Source organism: Callorhinus ursinus, unplaced genomic scaffold (genome assembly GCF_003265705.2).
Source record: "Callorhinus ursinus isolate GAN/ISIS: 27379988/994484 unplaced genomic scaffold, GSC_fseal_2.0 scaffold4, whole genome shotgun sequence".
Taxonomy (NCBI): domain Eukaryota; kingdom Metazoa; phylum Chordata; class Mammalia; order Carnivora; family Otariidae; genus Callorhinus; species Callorhinus ursinus.
Window position 1 is genome coordinate 70,160,314 of NW_027397066.1, and position 21,738 is coordinate 70,182,051.

The window sequence follows — 21,738 nt, forward strand, 5'->3', positions numbered from 1 at the left end:
TTGTAGATCTGATTCTGCTTTTTGATTATTTATTCACTTGTTTTTCAGATTTCACATATGAGTAAAATCATATGGTATCTGTCTTTCTCTTCCTGACTTACTTAGCATAATACCCTTTAGGTCTATTCATGTTATCACACATGGCAAGATCTCATCCTCTTTTGTGGCTGTATAATATTCCTGTGTGTGTGTGTGTGTGTGTGTGTGTGTGTGTGTGTGTGTGTGTACATACCACGTCTTTATCCATTTGTCTTATCAGTGGACACTCAGGTTACTTCCATATGTTGGTTATTAAAAATAGTGCTGCAATAAACATAGAGCTGCATATATCTTTTTTGAATTAGTATTTTTGTTTTCTTTGGGTAAATATCCAGTAGTGGAATTACTGGATCATGTAGTATTTCTAATTTTTTGAGGACCCTCCATACTGTTTTTCACAGTGGCTGCACCAATTTACATTCATACCAGTAATGCAGTTTTCCCTTTTCTCCACATCTTCACCGACACTTGTTACTTCTTGTCTTTTTGGTTTTAGCCATTCTGACAGGTAAGAGATGATGTCTGGTTGTAGTTTTGGTTTGCATTTCCCTGATGATTAGTGATGTTGAACATCTTTTCATGTATGTTGGCCATCTGTATGTCTTTGGTAAAATGTCTTTTCAGGTCCTCTGTCCATTTCTTTCTTTTATTTTTCATTTTTTTTTATTTTTAAACATTTTATTTATTTATTTGTCAGAGAAAGAGCACAAGCAGGGGGAGAGGCAGGTAGAGGGCGAAGCAGGCTCCTCGCTGAGCAAGGAGCCCAGTGTGGGACTCGATCCCAGGACGCTAGGATCATGACCTGAGCAGAAGGCAGACACTTAACCAACTGAGCCACTCAGGCATCCCATCTCTGTCCATTTTTTAGTCAGATTGTTTGGTTTTTTGGTGTTGAGTTTTGTAACTTGTTTTATATTTTGGATATTAACCTGTTATTGGTTATATCATTTGCAAATATCTTCTATTCAGAAGATTGCCTTTTTTTGTTGTTGCTGGTTTCCTTCGCTGTGCAAAAACTTTTTATTTTTTTTATTTTTTGTTTTTTTTAAAGATTTTATTTATTACTTTGAGAGAGGATCAGAGGGAGGAGCAGGGAGCCCAGCGGATGCAGGGCTTGATCCCGGGACTCCAGGATCATGACCTGACTTGAAGACAGACATTTAACTGACTGAGCCACCCAAGCACCCCAAAAGCTTTTTATACTGGTGCAGTCCCAGTAGTTTATTTTTGTTTATTGTTTCCCTTGCCTGAGGAGATATACCCAGAAAAACGTTGCTACAGCTTATGTCAAAGAAATTATTCCCCATGTTCTCTTCTAGGATTTTTATGGTTTCAGGTCTCACCCTTAGGTCTTTAATCCATTTTGAGTTTATTTTTGTGTATGGTGTGAGAAGTTGGTCCACCTTCCTTCTTCTGCGTATAGCTGTCCAGTTTTCCCAACACTATTTGTTGAAGACACTGTCTTTCCCCTATTGTTATATTCTTGTCTCCTTTGTTGTATATTAATTGGCTATATATATGTGGGTTTATTTCTTTTTCTAGTTAATTCTTGACTACCAAGCATAATCATTATTATGACCTGTTACATAGATACATTTTGCCTGATTTTAAACATTATATAAATAGAATCACACAATGTAAACTCTTTTGTGTCTGACTTCTTTTACTCAACGTTCTGAGATTTATCCACATTATGTAACTAAGCTCATGACCTGAGCCAAAGGCAGATGCCTAATGACTGAGCCACCCAGGTGCCCCATAAAGAATAATTTTAAAAGGTCCTTGAATGTAAAGAGAAGTTGCGGAGTTCATTCTTGAAAATTTGTAATCTTTTTTCCCCGTTTTATTGATAGCAGGAGTGGAAGAAGATGTTTCTTAGAAACTTGAAATTGTGTTGGAGGGAGAAAAAATAAAACCTGCTGTTTTATAAATGGCCTTTAATTTAAAATTTATTTCTGTTGCTGATTACCTCATTTATAGTTTAATTTGTCTGACAAAATGTAATGCAGCCCCTATGTGATCTGCAGAGGCTGTCAGGAAGTTGCTGGGTGGCAGTAGAAATGCCAGTGCTTTAAGAAGCTTGGCACTGGGTTCCAAAATATAATCAAGTTTTGAAATAGACTTTACCGTTCAAGATGAACATTTTCACAATTACTTGAATGGGATGGTTAAATAAGATATGATTGGCGAGGGGAGCCTGGGTGGCTCAGTTGGTTAGGCGACTGCCTTCGGCTCAGGTATGATTCCAGAGTGCTGGGATCGAGCCCCGCGTCGGGCTCCCTGCTCAGCGGGAAGCCTGCTTCTCCCTCTCCCACTCCGCCTGCTTGTGTTCCCTCTCTTGCTGTGTCTCTCTCTGTCAAATAAATAAAATCTTAAAAAAAAAAAAGATTGGCATATTTTAAGAAAGAAACCACTTTCAAGCAAATTTGTCTTTTAGAAGTCTGCAGCGGAAATAGTTTTCCTCCCTACGTTTGGACCCTCCTTCAGGAAATAAAATTTGTTGTTAGTCCCAGTGTCTTTTCTAGGTACAAGTTGTATGTGTAAGGTCACATGCATATATCAGGCAAGGTAGGAGATCAGAGGTGCTCGCTGCAAGGTCTGAAGAGATACAACATAGATATTCCCTGGATTTATTGAAAGGGCCAAAGAAACAAAATGCATAGGAAGTTCATCTGTAGTTTGCTTTACTTTGGGAACAAGAAAGAAAAAAAAACTAATGCAGATAATTTGATTAGGCGAGTAAGGCAATTTATTTCTAAATGCACAGTGGGATCTTCACTTCATTTTGGTGCCATTTATTCAGCTTCTTCCTTATAAATAGAGAACTATTTAGGTCTCACTTCTAGTCTAAAGTTATTTCTGGCAGTCATTCTGCCTTTCTCATAGAAAATGACTTTATTAGGGATAAAAGATACTTGTAACACTTTCTGGTTTTCCATATATCTTGAAAAATGCCTCATTTGTGGTTTAATAAACTGAAAAATAAATTCAAGCATTAGGGGAGAATATAAAGTCACACATACTCTCTATCTCATGATATTCTTACTGTCCTTTAAGTGACATGGAAATGGAGCAATTACAAGGTCAAGAAGCAACTTAATTGAGCTGTGATACCATTTTACTGACCCTCTTAAGGGCAGTAATTCTAATATGTGTGTCAACTCAACTGGTACGGATATCTGAATCCCCAGGAAGCTTTTAGAAAATACTGTGTAGAGGGTGCCTGGGTGGCTCAGATGGTTAAGCATCTGCCTTCGGCTCAGGTCATGATCCCAGGATCCTGGGATTGAGTCCCGCATCGGGCTCCCTGCTTCTTGGGAGCCTGCTTCTCCCTCTGCCCCTCCCCTGTCTCTCACGAATAAATAAGTAAAATCTTTAAAAAAAAAAAAAAGAAAAGAAAATACTGTGTAGAATCCTGTACCCTGTCTCCAGAATTCACACCAAAATCCTATGACTCAGGAGACAGGAGTCTTGTGTGCTTTCTTAATTACCACAACCCACCTAAGGCCAATACTTTGTAAATTTAAAGTTTGTTTCAATATTCCAATTAACAAAGCTGACACTTCCTTTGACTCATACTTCAAAAAAATAACTGAAAGTAATAAAGTTTGTAGAATAAAATAAAGATTAATCTCTCAGTGAATAATTTAAAGTTCCTGGTGTTGAAAGAAAACTTTTGTTTTTCTTCATAACAAAGCTCCAAAATAACCTTTTTTTGTGACCGGCAAAATGTAAATTGACAAATTATTGTCATAGCAGAGCAGGGCAGAAGGACGCCTTTAAAAGATTGTGAACCTGTGGTATAGAGTTGGAATTGTAAACAAATTCTTTTTTTTTCAAGTATTGCGATTACATTATTGTAATGGCCTTGTACCTGGTCTTTAAGAAATTCATAGTTAATATCCTTAAAATATTAACATTCTAGAAGAAATGTGTGAAAACAGAGTTACAAAAGCATTTTGTTCCATATTTTGGCATATAATTTTTGATTGTGCAGTTTTTATTGATGAGTGCAAAGAAGATGGGTGGAAAAAGTGAACACCAAAGGAAAATTAAAGAGGAGGAACTTAATATATGAAAAGAATAAAGTAGGCAGCTTCCTCAGAATATGATAAGAATGAAAGAAGACTATGCAGCCATCAAAAAAAAAAAATGAAATTTTGCCATTTGCAACGACGTGGATGGAACTAGAGTGTATTATGCTAAGCGAAATAAGTCAATCGGAAAAAGACAAGTATCATATGATCTCACTGATATGAGGAATTTGAGAAAGAAGACAGAGGATCATAGGGGAAGGGAGGGAAAAATGAAACAAGATGAAACGAGAGAGACAAACCACAAGAGACTCTTAATCTCAGGGAACAGAGGGTTGCTGGAGTGGAGGTGGGTGGGAGGGATGGGGTGGCTGGGTGATAGATACTGGGGAGAGTAAGTACTATGGTGAGCGCTGGGAATTGTGTAAGACTGATGAATCACAGATCTGTACCCCTGAAACAAGTAAAACATTATATGTTAATAAAAATTAAAAAAAAAAAGAATACTTAAAAAAAAAAGGAAGAATGAAAGAAGACGTGAAAGGAACTGCTGCTATTTCTTTCATGCTGTTTGGATCTGGTGGCCAGGAAAATTTGCTGCGGTAGAGAGCAAATTCTTAGGGACCTGCTTCCTTCTATATCCATATTGTCTAGCCGTAGAAGCCCTGTTGCTTTTAATAATCATAACCACATGCTATAACTTCTATTACAAATAACAATTTCTAAAACTGTATGCTGATACCATAGTCGATGTGTATACATTGCAAATAAACATTTTCATCTAATAATTCATGTCGTACCTAAAGATAATAACTGGAACAATAAAACACCAATTTCACATGAGTAGTTGGTAAGTATAAACTGGATTGATTATAAAATTTTAAACTAGTCTTTCTAAATTTGGTATTGATGCTAACTAGAAATACCATATAATAAATAGAACACTTATTGAAGGTACATTCTTCCAAGGAATTTAAGAAAATAATATTTTAGGACACTTTGTACCTTAAGTCATCCGTATTTCTACTATGCTTCTAGGTAAGAGATGCCAAAAAATTCCTAAAAATCTAATTTGACCTATTCTTCTGAAATTTATAGTACCTGTTATATACGGTATGCTCCTTATTTTCCATGGAGGGGAGGGGAAGCCAAGTAGGTGATTGAGGATGAACTTAGTGAGCTTTCCAGAGGTACTGTCTACATGTGGTATCTTCAGAGAAAAGACTTACTAAATAGTAATAGCTACCACTGTTGTCTATGTGCTGCCAAAGTGAGCATAATAGCTACTACTTTTGTATTGTATCTGCTGTGTGCCAGGAACAGTTCCAAGGGCTTTTCCATGAATCCTCACAACAACCCTACCTATTCAGATGAGGAAGTTGAGGCAAAGAGAGGCTCAGTAACTTATTTAAGATCACAGTGTAAGCTATAAAAGTCAAACCTAGGATATTAACCCAGGGATTCTGGCTTCAGTCTGAACTCCTAACCACTATACTATACTTCCTCTCTCTCTCTCTTTTTTTTTTTAATTTTTAAAGATTTATTTATTTGAGAGAGAGAATGTGCAGGGTGAGAATTTCAAGCAGACTCCCTGCTGAGCATGGAGTCCAACTTGGGGCTCTATCCCTCGGCCCTGAGATCATGACCTGAGCCAAAGTCAAGAGTTGGACACTTAATCAGCTAAGCCACCCAGGCACCCATATACTTCATCTCTTATTAAATAAGACTACATACTAAATTAATAAAGTCAGATACTAAAAGGAATGAAATGAAGCTGACAGTTATCTGATATCTTTCCAAATCTTCTGGTTGAGTTTAGAGATTTGGGATGATCAGCAAGGTCTGAAACCTACTACACAAGAATACAAATTCTAGGATCAAAGGCTTGTTGGAGTTTATTAAGTGCTATTGAACAGTTGGTTATATCAAGAAAAAATATGCAAACATTAATGACTTTGAAGAGACTAATATTATCAATGCACATTATATAGATGTCTTAATTCTAATTACACAATAGTTTTACTAATTACTAATTTACTAATTAAGTATTACACAAAGTTTTGCTAATCAAGAAAATGTTCAGATATTCTGAGCCAGTTATTTTTTTGTTTGTGCAGTGTTATACCAGATGATTTATTTAGCACTGTATATATTTGTATATACATACGAACTGAATTTTTCAGAGAATTGTATATTATAGAGTGACTTCATCAAACTTTTTGGAGTTTGGAACAGTGGACTCTGCATAGATTTTTGACAAGCACTGTAATAGAACATATGGAATAGGAGGACTACAATTTCTGTATATGTACCTAAATAGGCAAAGGGCTTTTTCAGGCCAAAATGATATCGTTGTTCTAAGTCTTTAGATGATTTCCTGATATTTTCTTTAGTTCTCTTACCATGTTTGTTACCAGTTATGATCATTTTCCTGATTTTTATACCATAATTGGAAGGCTAAAAAATAAAATGAAGGAGACAATAGAAAATAAAGTCCCTCAGCGGGGAAAAACAAGTGTGGTGGGGTGCCTGGGTGGCTCAAATGGTTAAGCATCCGACTCTTGAGTTTGGCTCAGGTCATGATCTCAGGGTTGTGAGATCAAGTCCCCTGTCAGGCTCTGCGCACAGCTTGGAGTCTGCTTGAGGTTCTCCCTCTCTCTGTACCTCCCCCTCTGCCCCTCCCCTCACTGGCACTTGCTCTCAGGTGTGCTCTCTCTCTCAAATAAATAATTAAATCTTTTAAAAAGTAAATTTGAGTAAAAGCATGGATATGGGACTTAGTTTAAGGGAACATCGGAAAGAAGCTCTGAGTAAGATGTTTCTTTGCCTATCAGGTTTTTGCTTATTTCTAATTTTGCCTCTAGCCACTTGAAATTCTGTTTAAGCAACTTTTTCTGTGGAATGTTGGTAAAAGTCTATAAATAGAATCATTTGACTACTGGAATCAGTTCACATCTGATTTACTGTTTCATAATAATAGCATTCTTGAGGATAATCATCTCACAAGTGAAACATTATAGAACATCAAATTACAAGCTTCTGGAATTCCATTTTTAAATATTCTTTTAGCATTCTGTGAAGGATTTTGAATGCATTTGCTTTAAATTCCTTCCTTGTGGTTAGACAAGGACAGTGAATTACACTGATTGGAGCCACTACTCTAAATTTCCTCACTTGTAGGTTTGCATAACCCTTTACAATTATTGAAAAATATATTTTGTGGTTCGACTGTTCTCTAAAGAATCTAATACTTAAATGTCATATGTGTGTGTTTTGGGTATTTGACAGCAATGTAGTTTGTTGTTGCAGCTGCTTTAGCTTATTACCAGATATTTAAAAGTCACATTTGAAAACAATGAAAATATCTGTCATTTCTTTAGGTGTGTGTGTTTTCTAACAAGCGAAAATATGACCCACCTTGGTAATTCTGTTTCTCACTGCTTTCTGCCATTTCTCTGCCCAAAGTTCTTGCTGTTCCTTGTACAAACTTAATAATTTCCTGACCACATGTCTTTGCTTTGGCTGTTTGTTTTCTTTGGAATCTCCCTTGTAATGATGGTCAAATCTTACTTATATTAAAGGGCCACATATAAAAAAAGAAATTAATTCTTCATTGTAGTTGAAGTAATTATGCTGTCCTCTAAACTTCCTTTTGTGTTCCCTTTTCTCTCCTAGATACCTTATGCTTTCTCTCTTGTATTTATTTTATAAACACATTTTATCTCCCTAGTAGTACTTTGGGCTCTCTGAGCAAATGACTTGTCAGATTGGGAAGGTTATTTTTAAATATGAATGGTGTTTATAATAATGGTATACTTTAGATATTCAGGAAAGACAAACAAACACTAACCTGTGGTATAAAGTACAATGTGAAAGATAATGTTCTTGCCAGAGGAACAGTAGTTTTGCTGACATTGGTTGTGCTAGTGAATAAATCTCTTAATATTGCAGTGCTAAGCAAGCAGGGATTACTTTCACCTTCAGCAGTTTCTGTTCTGTGCTACTGTCAAGGCTGGGGTAGGGTTAGTCTGTGGCCTTGAATGAGGAGAAGTGTAGCAAGCTCTTTTCTGGTCTAAGTGGACACTAGCACCCAATATGGCAAGACAGGACATAGCCTTTAGATTTCTGAGTGGTGTTTATGCCTCTCAGTTAGCTGTGATTTCCAATTATTTATAATTTCAGGTGGCAACAAGTATACCAAAAAATCATAATTCTATCCCCAAATAAGACTGACAGGAATTAGGGATGAGAGTTAGAACCCCAGCCTCCTCTCTTAGATTTAGGATTAGGTACTGGGGAACTGCATAGAAAGGCTATAAAAAGAATCATTTAAAATACGGAGTGGAGATAGCAGTGATGAGTGAAAGAAGTGTGAGAGGGAGATTATAACACCATGCTTGCACAGATGCCAAAGGGAAGAACAACCTGGAAAAAAAGACTAACAAGGAGCAGTCAGACTTAATGTTGGAGTACCCCAGGGTACGGTCCTTGCCCTTGATTTCTTTTCTATCTCAACTCATTTTTTGGTGAGCTCATCCAGTCACAAGACTTTAAATACCATCTAGTAGGCCAGTGACCCCCAAAATGTATCTCCAGTTCAGACCTTTCCCCCAAATTCCAAATCCAGCTGCCTACTGATCCCCCCCTTTGAATATCTAACGGATATCTTAAACTTAGTAGGTCCCAAAGTAAAGTTCTGATTCCTCCCAGCATCTCCCAACCCCTACCTCTGCCACCTGTGCTCTAAGTCAGTTGAAGACACTCCATCCTTTCCATTACTGAGACCAAAATCTTGGAGTCATCCTGATTCTTCTCATTCTCTTGCTTCACATCCAGTATGTCAGGAAATTCTGTTGTCACCACCTCTAAAATACATTCAAGTTCCAACAGGTTCTCACCACCCCTACTACTACTATGCGGTTCCAGGCCATCATCATCTCATACCACGTATTAGTGGGTGGCCTTCCTTATTGGTCTCCTAATGTTTGTTCCCTTTTATTGCTAATTTGAAAGGAATTGATTGTAGACTTTTATAATATCTGTGACATGGGAAATATCAATATTTCGGATAGCATCGTTTGGCAAAGAAAATATTGTTCTGCCCTGTTTTGAGTTCTCTTTAGCTGGACTGTGTAATATTTGTGCATGAAATACCCAGGAAGAAGCTTTTAACAGAAAATGTGTAAAGTGGCTCTGAAAGACAATATACCTAGGCTTTCCAGCTGTGATGATTCATTAAAACATTTTAGCATAAGAATTGTGGGCCATGTTTTTAGCTGCCTGATGTGTGATTGGGTGGGACTATAAGGACCACTGGTCTGTAACTCAGCTTCAGTGTAACATAAGATGTGCTGACTGATGAAAGGATACATTCAAACATTTCTTCCTTGACACAGTTACTAAAGACATGTTTCAGATTCATAAAAAATGCAGGAGAACATATAATTGTCTTTTTAATCTTCAAAAAAGGAATGAATTTTAATAGTTTACTTTTTTTAACATAAGTCAAATTCTGATTAGAATCTTGACCATAAGTAGAAGTTAAAAAGTCAGAAAGGATGAATGATTCTGTTCTATTAAAAGTTGTTTTCGGGAAAGTATAGATACTGTAATGTGTTTAACAAATTGTACCATAGACTTTGTCAATTTCTTATGATTTGGCTTTGAGAGCTATCAATACAGCCTATTCAGATTGAATAATAGTGGCAGTGGCAGTCACAGGCCTTTTGTGACTCTCCTGTAGCAGTTTCTTGAGTCCATACTCCAGTTCATGTAGCAGTTACCTTAAAATGTATATTGACTTCCTTTTGCAATGGGAGGACAAAATAAAATTCCCTCTAATAAGTCTACTTTGTTGAGCCTAATGTATACCTTCACTTTTGTGAGCAGGCCTGCTGAAATCTAAGGAGTGTGTGTGTGTGTGTGTGTGTGTGTGTGTGTGTGTGTGTGTGGTTTTTTGTTTTGTTTGTTTTTTTTTTAATACTCTTAAACATGTGCTGTTAGGTACCCATACAGGCAAACATGAAAACAAAAAATGTTAGAGACCCCAATGATCACCTTTGGTAGTATAGAAACTGCCTGAAATTCTAGTGAAATAATGAACAAATGCAAACAAGACAAAAATCTGAATTCAGACAAATATATATTTTGATGCAGAACAAGAGGCATTCTCTTAAACTTGAAACCTTACTAATTCTAAATCTGATGAATGTTTCACAACACTGTAGTCTAAATCAGGAAATCTTAACATAGGGTCCATAAATGGGCTATATGGAGATCCATGAATCTCTTTTGTATACAGTTTTATATTTTTATCTATATTCTCAAAAAAGAGACCATACTTTTCACCAAATCCTCAAAAGAATCCATGATTCCCCCCACCAAAGTTTAAGAACCACTTAATCCTTATGTACATCTGTATCACTGTGGTAAAATTTTTAAACCAAATTTAATTCTTATGACTGACAATGAAAATTTTCTATTTTTGCTCTCCAAGGTTTACCGTCTAAATTTTAAAAGGTTAAGCCAAATCAAGGTAATGTTTTTAATAATGTTAACAATAGTAGATACATGAAACCCATTCTCTTTGTAGCATGTTGCTTTGGTGTCTGTAACTACCTGTTCACATAAATATGAATAAGTTTGGATAGTCCTTTAAATGATCTATACTTGGATTATAATTTTAAGCAGTTTTTTTTCCTTCTTTTTATTCTGTGTGGCTACAAACCAGTAAGCATAGCTGATCCTGCTGCCCTTGGTTTCATCATTTCTCCATGGTCTCTGCTGTTGCTGCCATCTGGTAGTGTGTCATTTACAGATGAAAATATTTCCAATCAGGATCTTCGCGCATTCACCGCACCAGAGGTTCTTCAAAATCAGTCACTAACTTCTCTTTCAGATGTTGAAAAGGTAACTCTTAAATGTTTTTTGCCTGTTTTTTTTTTTTTTTTTTTTTTTTTTTTAGTTGGGGTAGGAAAAGCAAAAGGCACTGGGCTACCCTACCTCAACCCTCTGAAAAAACAGCCATTGAATTTTAAATGATCATGTGTTCAAGAAGTTCATATTTATTTTGTGTAAGAATGCAAAGTAGTTTTATAAAAATTTATGATCTAAGAAAAAATATTTTTTAAATGCGAGCCATTATTAATTCATGTTTAAAAATACTTTTTAAATGCCTTCTGTGGATAAAGCACTGTGCTTGTGAGAAAGATGCAAAAATAACTAGAAAATTGATAATGATCAGAATACCTGGGTGTCTCAGTCAGTAAGTATCCAACTCTTGATCTCAGCTCAGGTCTCGATATCGGGGTTGTGAGTTCAGGCCCCGCACTGGGCCCTGTGCTGAGTGTAGAGCCTACTTTAAAAAAAAATTTTTTTTTTGATCCTGATCAACGTGTATAAAACAATCTGTGATATATGGATTGAAATAAATACTATATACAGGGATAAAGTATATTAGGATGCTGAAAGAGGAGCAATTAATTTTTAGCTTAGAATGATAATTACAGAAAAGGTAGCATTTGTATTGGGCCATGAAGAATGAGTAGAATTTAGAAAAGTAAAAATATCTAGAAATGAGCATTCCACTCAAGGTTACTAATATGTGCAATGATAAGAGGTAAGAAATTGTCCACTGTGATAGGGAAATGTTTAGTTAGACCAGTTAGGCTAGGGCATTAGCTACCTGGAAGGCTGTGGATAAAGAGAAGGAGCCTATTATCAGAATAAAGAAGACTTTGAATGCCAGACCTTGGGACTTTCTTCTGAGATATATTTTTAGGAGAATGACATGATGTGATTTGTGATTTTAGAGGGTATGTTTGATGAAAGTGGAAAACTAGGTAAGATGAAAGATTTCGTATAGGAATTGTATTATATAGGAATCTATACAATATACAGAATCTATACTGCACACACACACACACACACACACAACGGAATGTATAGGAATTGTATAGAAATCTAACTGAGAAGTTTTAATAATCTGCGGGAAAGAACTGAAAATCATGTAATGCCTTGGGAATATAAAGGCATGGATGAAGGGGATACAATGGAAATGAAGCTGACAAAGTTTGACAGTTCATTTAAGGAAAATTTATGACAGAAATATCCAGTCTGGGGCACCTGGGTGGCTCAGTCATTAAGCACCTGCCTTCGGCTCAGGTCATGATCCCAGGGTCCTTGGATCGAGCCCCACAACGGGCTCCCTGCTCTGCGGGAAGCCTGCTTCTCCCTCTCCCACTCCCCCTGCTTGTGTTCCCTCTCTTGCTGTGTCTCTGTCCAAGAAATAAATAAAAATCTTTAAATAAAAAAAAAAAAAAGAAATATCCAGTCTGAGGATGGCAGTACCATTGACATCAGATCTAATTTCATTCTCAAGGCAATGGGGAAAAATATATATATACATATGTGTGTGTGTGTGTGTGTGTGTATATATATATATACACACACACACACACACACATATATGTATATATATATAGCATGCAGCTGGCTGTGATAATTTAGATACGGAACTTTGGAGAATTCAGAATTGGGTATGAATATCATTTCCCATACATTATTCCATATAATGTAAAAAATAACCTAATAATTTCCTAATAGTGAAATTATTAAATGAAAAAGTATGTGCATTTTATTTTAAAGATTTCTTTATTTATTCGAGACAGAGTGAGAGCTAGAGATAGCAGGAGCCAGGGGGGAGGGGCAAAGGGAGAGAATCTTCAAGCAGACTCCCCACTGAGGGTGGAGCCCATCACAGGGCTTGATCCCAGGACCCTGAGATCATGACCTGAGCCAAGACCAAGAGTCAGGAGTCTAACCAACTGAGCCACCCGGGCGCCCCAGTATGCACATTTTAAATTTTGATATACATTACCCAGTTACCATGTAAAGGAATTGCACTGATTTATCCTTCTATCACTGACAGTGAATGTTTCCCTCTTCAGAGAGGGTGAGGGAGAGAGGAGGTAAGAGAGAGGAAGTGTGTGTGTGTGTGTGTGTGTGTGTGTGTGTTTTACACGTGTATCTGTTGATTAAGTTAGAAGAAGGCATCTTGATTTGAGCCATTAATTGCATTTCTGAAAAAAGACCAACTAGAATTGGTAGAGAATCCAGGTTTATCTACCTTTTATATTCCATGAACTGCTTAAGAATTTTGGGAGGTATAAGCATAGGAACCAGTGAAGGAAGACAATACCTATGAAGTAGAGGTAATACTTAAGGCATTAGCCGAAAGAAGTTTTTATTACATGATACAAGGTATTTGAAAGGAAATTTGTATATTATAGAGTGTATACCGAGTGTTGGTCATTGTTATACCTCGTGAAGGTATTCAAATGTATTGCTGGTGTCTTACTAAGCTGCATAGCATATATATAGCTATTTACTGTTACTATTTAAATGCATGCAGTCTGTACAGTCTGTGGTTCACTTAAAAATAAACTTTAAGATTTATTTATTTATGTATTTGAGAGAGAGCACACAAGCAGGGGGAGGGGCAGTGGGAGAGGGAGAGGGAGAGAATCTCAAGTGGACTCCCCGATGAGTGCGGAGCCTGACACGGGTCTCCATCTCATAACCCTGAGATCATGACCCAGCCAAAATCAAGAGTGGTACACTTAACCCACTGAGTTACGCAGTTGCCCCTGATAATAAATTTTTAAAAGGTAGAGGGTAATTAGAACATTGGAAATAGACATAGTGTGTATGCAAATTATTTAACCCTTGGGATCTCTAATTTTTTTTAAAGATTTTATTTCTTAGAGAGAGTGAGCACATGAGTTGGGGGAGGGGCAGAGGGAGAGAGAGAAGCAGACTCCCCACTGAGCAGGGAGCCCAACGTGGGGCTTGATCCCAGAACCCTGAGATCATGACCTGAGCAGAAGGCAGAAGCTTAACCGACTGAGCCACCCAGGCGTCCCGACATCTCTAAATCTTAATTGAGCTTCAGGATATCTACAAATCAATGAAATGGCAAACTAAGTTTTGCATGTCTGAGCACTTTTGAGGAAGAGGAACAGTGTCCATAAATTTATCAGTCTCTCAAGTGGATCTGGTGACCTCAGAAAAACTAAGAAACACTGCATTAGTTTTAAAAACTTCTACTGAATTATAGTAGGGTTTTTTTCTAATTATGAAAAGTTTTGCACGGGTGTTTATGAATTCTTGAAAGCATTTAAAATCCACAATTAAAGAAAAAAGTGCTTAGTAGAAATTTCAGGTGCACAAGTGCTTTTCATTTGCTGAAGGTTTTACCATTTTGCCCTGTGATGTCAAGATACCAAACAAGTAAACTGCCCTGTGTTTAGGTACAACTGTTAGAGCACATGGTTGGGAAAGTGATTTGACACCTCCCTATTACTAGGCTGAGTATTTAGGAGCCAGTGCTGGAATGGGATGGGTGTGGGATTGTTGCCATTACTACGTTAAAGTAAAGTTGATTTCTTAGTGGAGCTAATTGGCACTCCTAGCTTACCTCATGCCTCAGAAGCTTCAGTGCAATTCTAAGTATAAAGAAAATCAAAGGCTGGTTTTTTGATCCCATTCCTGTTTGCAATGTAAAGGTAAAGCAAAGGTCAGGGGAATAGCCATATATTCTAGTATCTTTTTTTGGTGGTGGGGGGCAAAAGGACGTTTATTTATTTGATGACTAGTGGACAGTAAATTCATGGAAACATACTAATTTGATATTGTTAGTATGGCAATTAAAAATTAAAAATCACTATTCTAGTATTCTGATTTTAATGGGGAAGGGGTGTACTGAAAAAGAGGGTGGTAATTGCATTTCACGACTTATATGAGTTAAGGATGTCATTAACTAGTATTCAGTACATGCTTACTATTATTTTTAAAAATAATACTAAGTGCCAGCACAGTATTGTAAATAATAATGAGTGCTTAGTAAGATCCTGATGCATAAAAATATTCTCTTTGTTCAATGGAAGTTGCTTTGTAAACTGTGTATGTACAGTTGTATGAAAAATTTTACCTCATTACCAGCTCTATAAATAGGCACTTTCATTTATTTGCCTTAAAATTTTACTTTTCAAGATAACATGCCTTAAAAACTATACAAGTTTATACAGGTCACACTAAGCTTTTTGATCCTCTGGCTTTTCTGTTTACTTGGTAATTGTTCACAGGATGTGCTTAATTTGGCAGTTCTTTTGAAATCAATTTGATGGGATTGGAACCTGAATCAAATTTTTATTGTGATTTGTCTTCAAGAATATTGATATGCCCCACGAATTTGTACTATATTCCTGATAATCCTAAAGGATTCTTAGTTTAAGTGCTCATTGCCACTAACTTGCAGTCTAAATATCAGGAATTATGGCTGCTATTATCTCTGTGCTTCTTGAATATCAAGGGTCATCTTTATAAGAACAATAATGGAAATTCACTTCTCCAACCCTGGCAGAAGCCTCAACTGAACTTGTCAAAACAAGACTGGGGCACCTGGCTGGCTCAGTCAGTGGAGCATGTGACTCTTGATCTCACAGCTGTAAGTTCAAGCTCCACATTGGGTGTAGAGATTACTTAAAAATAAAATCTTTAAAAAAAAAAAAACAAATTCCCTTACCCACATTTTACTAAAATTACTCTATATTAAATCTTATTAACGCATCCTTTCTCCCCTCTTTCCCATTTGTCTATTCATTCATCCATAAATTTGACAACTCTACTTGTTGTTATATAATGGGCACTATGTAAACCACTAAAAAAGAAACTCCAGGACTGTCTAGTACCAGAGTCCAGTATGTAGTAACATAATTAAATTGAACATTTTAAATGCTGGGGTTGTGGACATAATCTATGTCACACCCACTAGGATGGCTACTATCAAAAGAACAGAAAATAGCAAGTGTTATCAAGGATGCAGAGAAAATGGAAGCTTTGTGCACTGTTTTTAGGAGTGTAAAATGGTGCAACCACTATGGAAAACATTATGGATGTTACTGTGTGATTACTGTGTGATCCAGCAATCTCACTTCTGGGTATATCCAAAAGAATTCAAAGCAAGATCTTGAAGAGATATTTGCGTACCCATATTCATTGCAGCATTATTCTTAATACCCCATAGGAAGCAACTCAAATGTCCATTGACGGATGAAAGAAAATGTGGCATACACACCCGATGGAAAACATGCAGCCTTTAAAAAGAAGGAAATCCTATCACATGCTACAGCATGAGTGACCCTTTGGACATTATGCTAAACAAATAAGCCAGTCACACAAAGACATACTGTAGGATTATACTCCTATAACATATCTAAAGTAGTCAGACAGTAGAAACAGAAAGCAGAAACATGATTACCCAGAGCTGGTAAGAGAGGGAAGGAGGAATTTGTGTTTAGTGGGTATAGAGTTTCAGTTTTGCAAGATGAAGAAGTTCTAGAGATCTGGTATACAACAATGTGAATATACCTTGTCCAGTCCATCATGAATGACCAGTGGTGCAAACACTTTCTAATCTTCTCCCTGCCTCCAATTTTGACCCTGTCCAGTCTGTTCTTTAAACTACAGTTGGTACATTTTTGAAACCCCGTATCTGTTCTTGTCCTTTGGCTGCTTAACATTACTCAGACTCTCCATTTCCCTTAAGAAACTGTAGACTCCTTGTCCTGGCCTTTGAGGGTGTATGGCACCAGCCTTCCCTCTGAGCACTCTTTATCTGAAGCTCTATGCTTCCAGCTATTCTGGACTTACTTCAATGTCTTGGATGCACTGAGTGCTTTTCTTCTTCTTAGCGTTTGCACATTCCTTTCCTTCAGCCTCCAACTCTCTTTCATGCCGTCTTAGCTCTTGCCTCATCCCCTTATTGCCTGCCTAACTTTTCCTGTAGATCTAAAGCTTTCTTTTACACTAATTGTACTCTCTGAGTACTGTCTTGTACATCACATTATCTTGTCTTGTTTGCTATAATAGAAGGTTTGAGATGGAAGGGACCCTGCCTGTCCTACTCATTGTATGTAACCCCTCTGCTCTATACTGGTGGTTCTCAAAGTGTGGTCCTCCAACCAGCAGCATCAGCATCATATGGGAACTTGTGAGAAAAGCAAGTTCTCAGACCCCACAGCAGATCTACTAAATCAGAGACCCTAGAGGTAGGACCCTGTGTCTATGTTTTACCAGATGATTCTGATCTGTGTTGAAGTTCGAGAACCATTGCTGTATGCCATATCTGCTACTTGGAGGCTCTGAAAATTTGTTGAGTGAGTGGAAACAATTCAGGATTTTATTCACCCACAGCTATTTATGCTTTGTTGCTATTAAATGCATAGCCACACAATGTCAAGGGGTTTTGCTAAAAGGAGCTATGTAGCACACATAAAGCAGCTCTTATTTCTTCACAAAAATCACTGGGTGGGAGGTATCTGCATATCAGACTGCAGTACCTTACCCAGTGTCTTATGGTCAGTAAGCTAAATCTTCGAAGACTTAACATCTCTAGAGAATGGACGTAGAGGTGGAAAGTATTCTGTGAGCCTTCTCAGTGATGCCTGTTTTCATTATTATCCCATTTTATTTTTCAGCAAATACTTATCAAGTGTGGGTTCTGAGTAAAATTTCTGGCTTTGTCACTTGAAAGATAATGTGACCCCACACAACTTGCTTACCTTTCTATGCCTCAGGTGACTTCTATGTAAAGGGATAATGAGAGTACTTGCCTCATAGGTTTATTAGAAAGTTAAATAATACCTGTAAGGTACTTAGAACAGTATCCAGCACAGAGTAAAGCCCACTAAATATTTCTAGTATATGTTAAGTGCTGTTCTAGGTCCTGGGATAGGGTGGTAAGTGGGACAAATTCCTTCCACTTACAGAGTTTACATTCCAACCCATTATAACTATAAAGACAAAAATATATTTCCGTTCCCCATGAGTTATATTAACTAGCTCACTCAAGTGCCCTCCTGTCCAAGTCACATTTTCATTGTATCTTTATCTCTGACTCCTCCTTTTTCACATATCCACTTAATTGCCTGAATTTCTTAAGTCCACTTTCCAAGTTTAGCTGTTCTAGTCCTTTCCAACTCCAAAGGCCTGAGAACCAGGAGAACGGATGGTGTAGTTCCAGCCTGAAAGCCAGGAGACCTGAGACCCAGGAAGAGCTGATGTTTCAGTTCAAGTCCAAAGGCAAGAAAAAAGTTGATGTCCTAGTTCAAATGCAGTCACACAGAAAGATATTTTCTGGGGGCACCTGGGTGGCTCAGTCGTTAAGCATCTGCCTTCGGCTCAGGTCATGATCTCAGGGTCCTGGGATCGAGCCCTGCATTGGGCTCCCTGCTCAGTGGTAAACCTGTTTCTCCCTCTCCCATCCCCTCTGCTTGTGTTCCCTCTCTCGCCGTGTCTCTCTCTGTCAAATAAATAAAATCTTTTTTTTTTTTTTTAAAGATATTTTCTGTTCCTCGGGAATGGGGAAGCCATTTTGTTCTATTCAGGCCTTCAAATGATTGGATGAGGCCCACCCACCTTAGAGCAATCTGCTTCACTCAGTCTACTTAACTAAGTGTTAATTTCATCCAAAAACTCTCACAAAAATTCCCAGAGTAATGTTTGACCAACTATCTAGGCATCCTCTGGTCCAGTCAAATTGCCATATAGAATTAATCATTATATACATAAATGATCAGCAAGTATACAATTTTAAAACCTAGTTTTAGGAATTGTGCTACTAATTTTATATAGTCATGTATAAAAATTATTAAAATATAGTAACTCATTTAGCATATTGAGCAGTAAATATAATAATCTTCAGCACTCAGAGAATCACAAATCTTAACACGTTAAGAGAAATATATTTGAATATGTAATTAGTTCTTTATGTTAAAGCCATGAAGAATGTTTTTTATATATGAGGTTCTTTGAAAAGGTGTTCACATATGAGGTTCTTTGAAAAGAAATCTGAACAGAAATATACAAATAGCCTGCACTATGCTATCTTGAACTTACGTACATTTCATTAAGTTCAGCAGGCATTTATTGAATATATACTGTATACAAGTTCTGTGTTAGTTGCCAAGAGGTATTATAAGATGTATAAAAGACTTCCTCAAGGAACACAAACATGGACACATCTTAACTGTATTATAGGCAATATTGGTTAACTGTTTCATTAGAGATGCAAATGAAATATAACTACATGAAACTGAATGCTTTATCCTGTTTGGGAAAATGTATATGGTAATACATCTCTAGATCATCAATAATAGAGTAGGAATTTTATTGACAGATAAGAAAGAACTCAAGAAAAATTGAGAAACAGAAGGATTTATTTTGGCAGCAGAGAATTTAGTAGTGCTGAAGTGTTTCAGTTATGATACATGAAGAAGTAATAACAGAAGGAAAACTTATATATAAATCTGTCTAGAAAAAGGAGGTAGAAGCAAGTCAGAGTGAGCCCTGTTTGTCATTATAAAGAACTGGGTTTTTTTGTTTTTTGTTTTAATTGGGAGCAATGAAAATATCTGAAAAGAGGAACAACTTTTCTAATCTGAGATTTGGAATAATTTAGGAACAAAGTTGGAGTAGGTTAAAGTGCTGTGAAATTGTAAGAAGGATACCCAGTTTTTTGTGTGCATATCTCATCTGTTTCTAAAGAGGATCTGAGACAGTTCAGAGAATTAAAAAAATAAAGGTGAGAAAATAAAAGCAAAATGAAAATAAAAGGCAAGAAAATAAGACAGTGCTGGAGTAAGACTGGTGCAAAAAAATGCACCTAGTAAGATTATGCAGTATTGATAGAGGTGGGCTAAAAGTTTAGCTCTGAATTTCTTAACAGGAGGAAAAATGGGAAATGATGACTTACGAGATTAACTGTCTTCACTTTCTAAAATTATTATTATTTTTTAATGATTTTATTTATTTGACAGAGAGAGAGAGAGTAGGAACATAAGCAGGGGGAGTGGGAGAGGGAGAAGCAGGCTCCCTGCTGAACAAGGAGCCCGATGTGGGACTTGATCCCAGGACCCTGGGATCGTGACCTGAGCCGAAGGCAGACGCTTAACCGACTGAGCCACCCAGGCGCCCCAAACTGTCTTCACTTTCATCTCACTTCCTGTTTCACAGGAAAGAAGTAGAAGCAGTCAGGAGCAACTTTTCCCAGGATCCCACTACCAGATCTCTCACATAAATTCCCATCTTCTCTGTCTCCTTACCCCAGATGAACCATCCGTACTCCTCCGTAAAGCCAACTCCTTCACTTGTGCTTGACTTCCACTCCTCCCACTTACTCAACAGTCTTCTCCCAACAACCTCTTCTCTCTCCTGCAGTTCCAGTTTTCCCTGTTGGATCACTCCTATCAACATAAAAATGTGTTGCAAAAAAATCTTTTTTCACCCAGCTTCTTTCTCCATCTGTTGCCCCATCCATTCTTAGAAAGAAAAATGCTAATCAGAACTTCAGTTAAAAAAAAAAAAACTTCCATCAGATTTTTTTCTCTTTTCACATTGGCAAAAATCAGAACTTTATAGCACCTTCTATAGACAAGGTTTTGTGAAAAAAATCTCATATGTTGCTGGCAGAAATGCAAAATGGATTTCTTGCATCCCCAAATTCTGTGTAGGGGAATCCAACAATGTGTATCAAAATTAAAGATGATTTACCCTTTAATCCATAATCTCAGAGAATCAACTCAAGAGAAATACCTGCATGTATAAAATGATATCACATATATCTCTTGTTAAACATGTAAGTGCAGAGTAATTTTTAAAGCTTCTGGCATTTATAAAAAATACATATTTGTGGGGCACCTGGCTGGCTCAGTCTATAGAGAATGCAAGTCTTGATCTTGGAGTCATGAGTTCGAGCCCCACATTGGGCATAGAGATCACTTAATTTAAAAGAAAAAAGAAAGAAAATATATTTGCAGGAGTTTGCATAAAGAAACTTTAAAATAAATAAGAAGTAACAAAATTATTCATAGATAGGCTGGGGAATTATGGGGAAAAATCTATTCTGATAATTTCCATTCTTTTCTATTTTAAGCTCTCACATTTATGTAAAATATGAAATGACGATTTTTCTCAAATCATGTGTTATACTTTATCTGGGACCAAAAAAAAAAGTCATGAATATACAGTACTCACTAAATTTTTTTTTAGTACTTGCTAAAGTTTTAAATTTTATTTTACCATAAAATGATTCTTTAAATTCTATTCCTAGATCCATATTTATTCTCTTGGAATGACATTGTATTGGGGGGCTGATCACGAAGTGCCTCAGAGCCAAGTAAGTCAAATTGTCACATCTATACAACTTTACCCTTTTTAGAAAGCTCTTCCTTGTATATTTATGTTCTACAGCAAGTTATCAGGCATACCAGCATTTCTATGCTGTTTGTTCACATTAATAATGTCATACTCTCAGCATGAAATAATAAAGTACTAAAGGCATTATTCTCAGAATGTTCTTAGAATTATAGCAGTTACTGTCTATTTAGTCTGTGAAATGTAATGGCCTCTTCAAAAATTATAGCAAGAGAAATGGGAGTCCACTGTATTTCTTCTAATGTAATGACTGATAAGAGGGATTCTAAATGTTGATGATTCATTCTTGAACTAAAGTGATAACCTTTTTTGATGCAGACACATAGGAATAATAGCTCTAAGTGTGTCTCAAAATATAGTTCATACTTCATTACTTTTTTTCCTTAACGCT

General features: G+C 36.8%; 1 protein-coding gene across 17 annotated transcripts in view; it reads left to right on the forward strand.

The window, feature by feature from the left end:
• PTPN13 (protein tyrosine phosphatase non-receptor type 13) overlaps positions 1–21,738 on the forward strand; it is a 204,381-nt gene that overhangs the window by 63,714 nt on the left and 118,929 nt on the right. For all 17 annotated transcript variants that reach the window (XM_073891890.1, XM_073891892.1, XM_073891894.1 and 14 more), the window contains exons 3-4: positions 10,804–10,982; positions 21,244–21,309. In XM_073891890.1, coding sequence (XP_073747991.1) covers positions 10,804–10,982; positions 21,244–21,309 — 245 coding nt within the window. The remainder of the gene's footprint in view (positions 1–10,803; positions 10,983–21,243; positions 21,310–21,738) is intronic.